Below are 1612 nucleotides of genomic sequence, written 5' to 3'. Positions count from 1 at the left end.
TAGATTCACATTGTTAATTAAATAAAGCTAAGTGTTTTTTTTTTGTTTTTTTATTCTAAGGTTCCTTCTAAAGTTTTTAACTATCCAAAGTTCAAGAAAGCTTTTCACAAAATTGTTTGGGATTCTAAAATTCATCCAAAAGAATTTGAAGCTTCATGGTCTTCATTGATTCAAAATTTTGATCTTCAAAGTAACAGTTGGTTATATGTTATGTTTGACATGAGGATTTCATGGGTTCCATTTTATTTGAGAGATTTCCAACTTTTTGGTTTGATGCGAACAACTTCAAGATCGGAGTGTGAAAATTATGTTTTCTCAAAATTTCTTCATCCGGAAGCAAACTTTCTTGATTTTATTGTTTCTTTTGAGAATGCTATGGAAAAAGAAAAGGCATAATCAATGTTTACTTGATCATCAATCTTTAACTACCAATACTATATACAAAAGATTTCTTCCCATTGAAAGATTCGCAGCTGATGTTTATACCCATTCTAATTTCTTTATTGTTCAATAGGAGATTTTTAATTTCATCTGGTCTTGCTTCCACTTGTCTGTTATTATGGAACATGAAGTTGAAGTGTACTTAATCAAAGATAAAAAGAAGTACACGTGGAAAGATGTTAAAAATAAAAGATTTGATGATGGTGAAAACTATTATTCAGATTATCAAGAGTCTCTTTCTGATCTTTCTCCTTCTACTGATTTCAAGGTATGTTCATATCTTATTTTTACAAAATGAAATTCTACAACTTTTAAACTTTTGAAAGTAGTTTTATGTCTAGAATTCACATGTAAATTTATGAATTTTAATTATAACAATTAAAATTAATTTTTATTCAAGTCTAAGATGTTATTCATTGTTGTTTTGTAGGTTATGTTTAATCAAAAAGAAGATTTTATCACATGTAGTTGCATGCTTTACATTCAACAAGGATTCTTATGTCTCCATATTTTTTATGTTTTTAATATCAAGAAGATTGATATAAAGTACACATTGAGGCATTGGCGAAAATATATCATTCCTCCTGAACTCTTGAGACGGGCATTTTCAAATTCTGGAAAAGAAAGTAAAATGATTCAAGATGCTTTTGTTACTTTTTGTTCAATTTTTAACAAATTAGCAAAAGAGGGGGATGGGTTGAGCAATTTTCTAAGTAATCTTGAAGAATATTTGAGTGAAGTTAAGAAATGTGGTTCATCAATGTCATCATGTAGTAAAGATGCATGTATGGCATCTTTACGTGGAGCTTCAGTACCTAAGACTATTAATAGTACCTAAGACTATTAATGTTAAAAATCCAAAAGGTATTACAAACAAGGGTACTGGGAAATGATTCACCAGCAATAAAGAAAAGTCAATTAAGGTGTCGAAGAAGCGATTAAGGGAATGCACTTTATGTCATAAGCCATATCATGATGCTAGAACCTGTCCTTTAAAGGAAAAAAATAGGAAATTTTTTCTCTTAAAATTGAATATTAGGCTTTTAGTGATCTGTTTCTACTATATTGTAATAGAATGAATAAACTTTGAATGTTTTTATAATAAAATTTTCATGTTAAAATTGACTTTATGTACTATAATTCTAATTGTGAATCTCACATATTAAATATT

The 1612-nt window shown here is 28.2% G+C and overlaps 1 protein-coding gene across 1 annotated transcript; it reads left to right on the top strand.

The window, feature by feature from the left end:
* Nucleotides 1-219: 219 nt before the first annotated feature.
* On the top strand, nucleotides 220-1279 carry LOC145099073 (protein FAR1-RELATED SEQUENCE 1-like). The gene is made up of 3 exons (XM_079036659.1): nucleotides 220-390; nucleotides 515-709; nucleotides 872-1279. Exons 1-3 carry the CDS (start codon nucleotides 220-222, stop codon nucleotides 1277-1279), a joined length of 774 nt encoding a protein of 257 aa, XP_078892785.1.
* The last annotated feature ends 333 nt before the right edge of the window (nucleotides 1280-1612 follow it).

The sequence above is a fragment of the Lactuca serriola genome, chromosome 4, assembly GCF_051521515.1.
Source record: "Lactuca serriola cultivar US96UC23 chromosome 4, Lser_US96UC23_V15, whole genome shotgun sequence".
Classification (NCBI taxonomy): domain Eukaryota; kingdom Viridiplantae; phylum Streptophyta; class Magnoliopsida; order Asterales; family Asteraceae; genus Lactuca; species Lactuca serriola.
Note: the sequence above shows the minus strand (reverse complement) of the source record. Positions and strands in the feature narration are given on the sequence as shown.

Bases quoted from the DNA above. Each gene is read 5' to 3' on its own strand.
- LOC145099073 (XM_079036659.1), top strand. From the start codon at position 220: ATGAGGATTTCATGGGTTCCATTTTATTTGAGAGATTTCCAACTTTTT. The intron at 391-514 runs GCATAATCAATG...ATTGTTCAATAG, and splicing joins ATGCTATGGAAAAAGAAAAG to GAGATTTTTAATTTCATCTG. The intron at 710-871 runs GTATGTTCATAT...GTTGTTTTGTAG, and splicing joins CTCCTTCTACTGATTTCAAG to GTTATGTTTAATCAAAAAGA.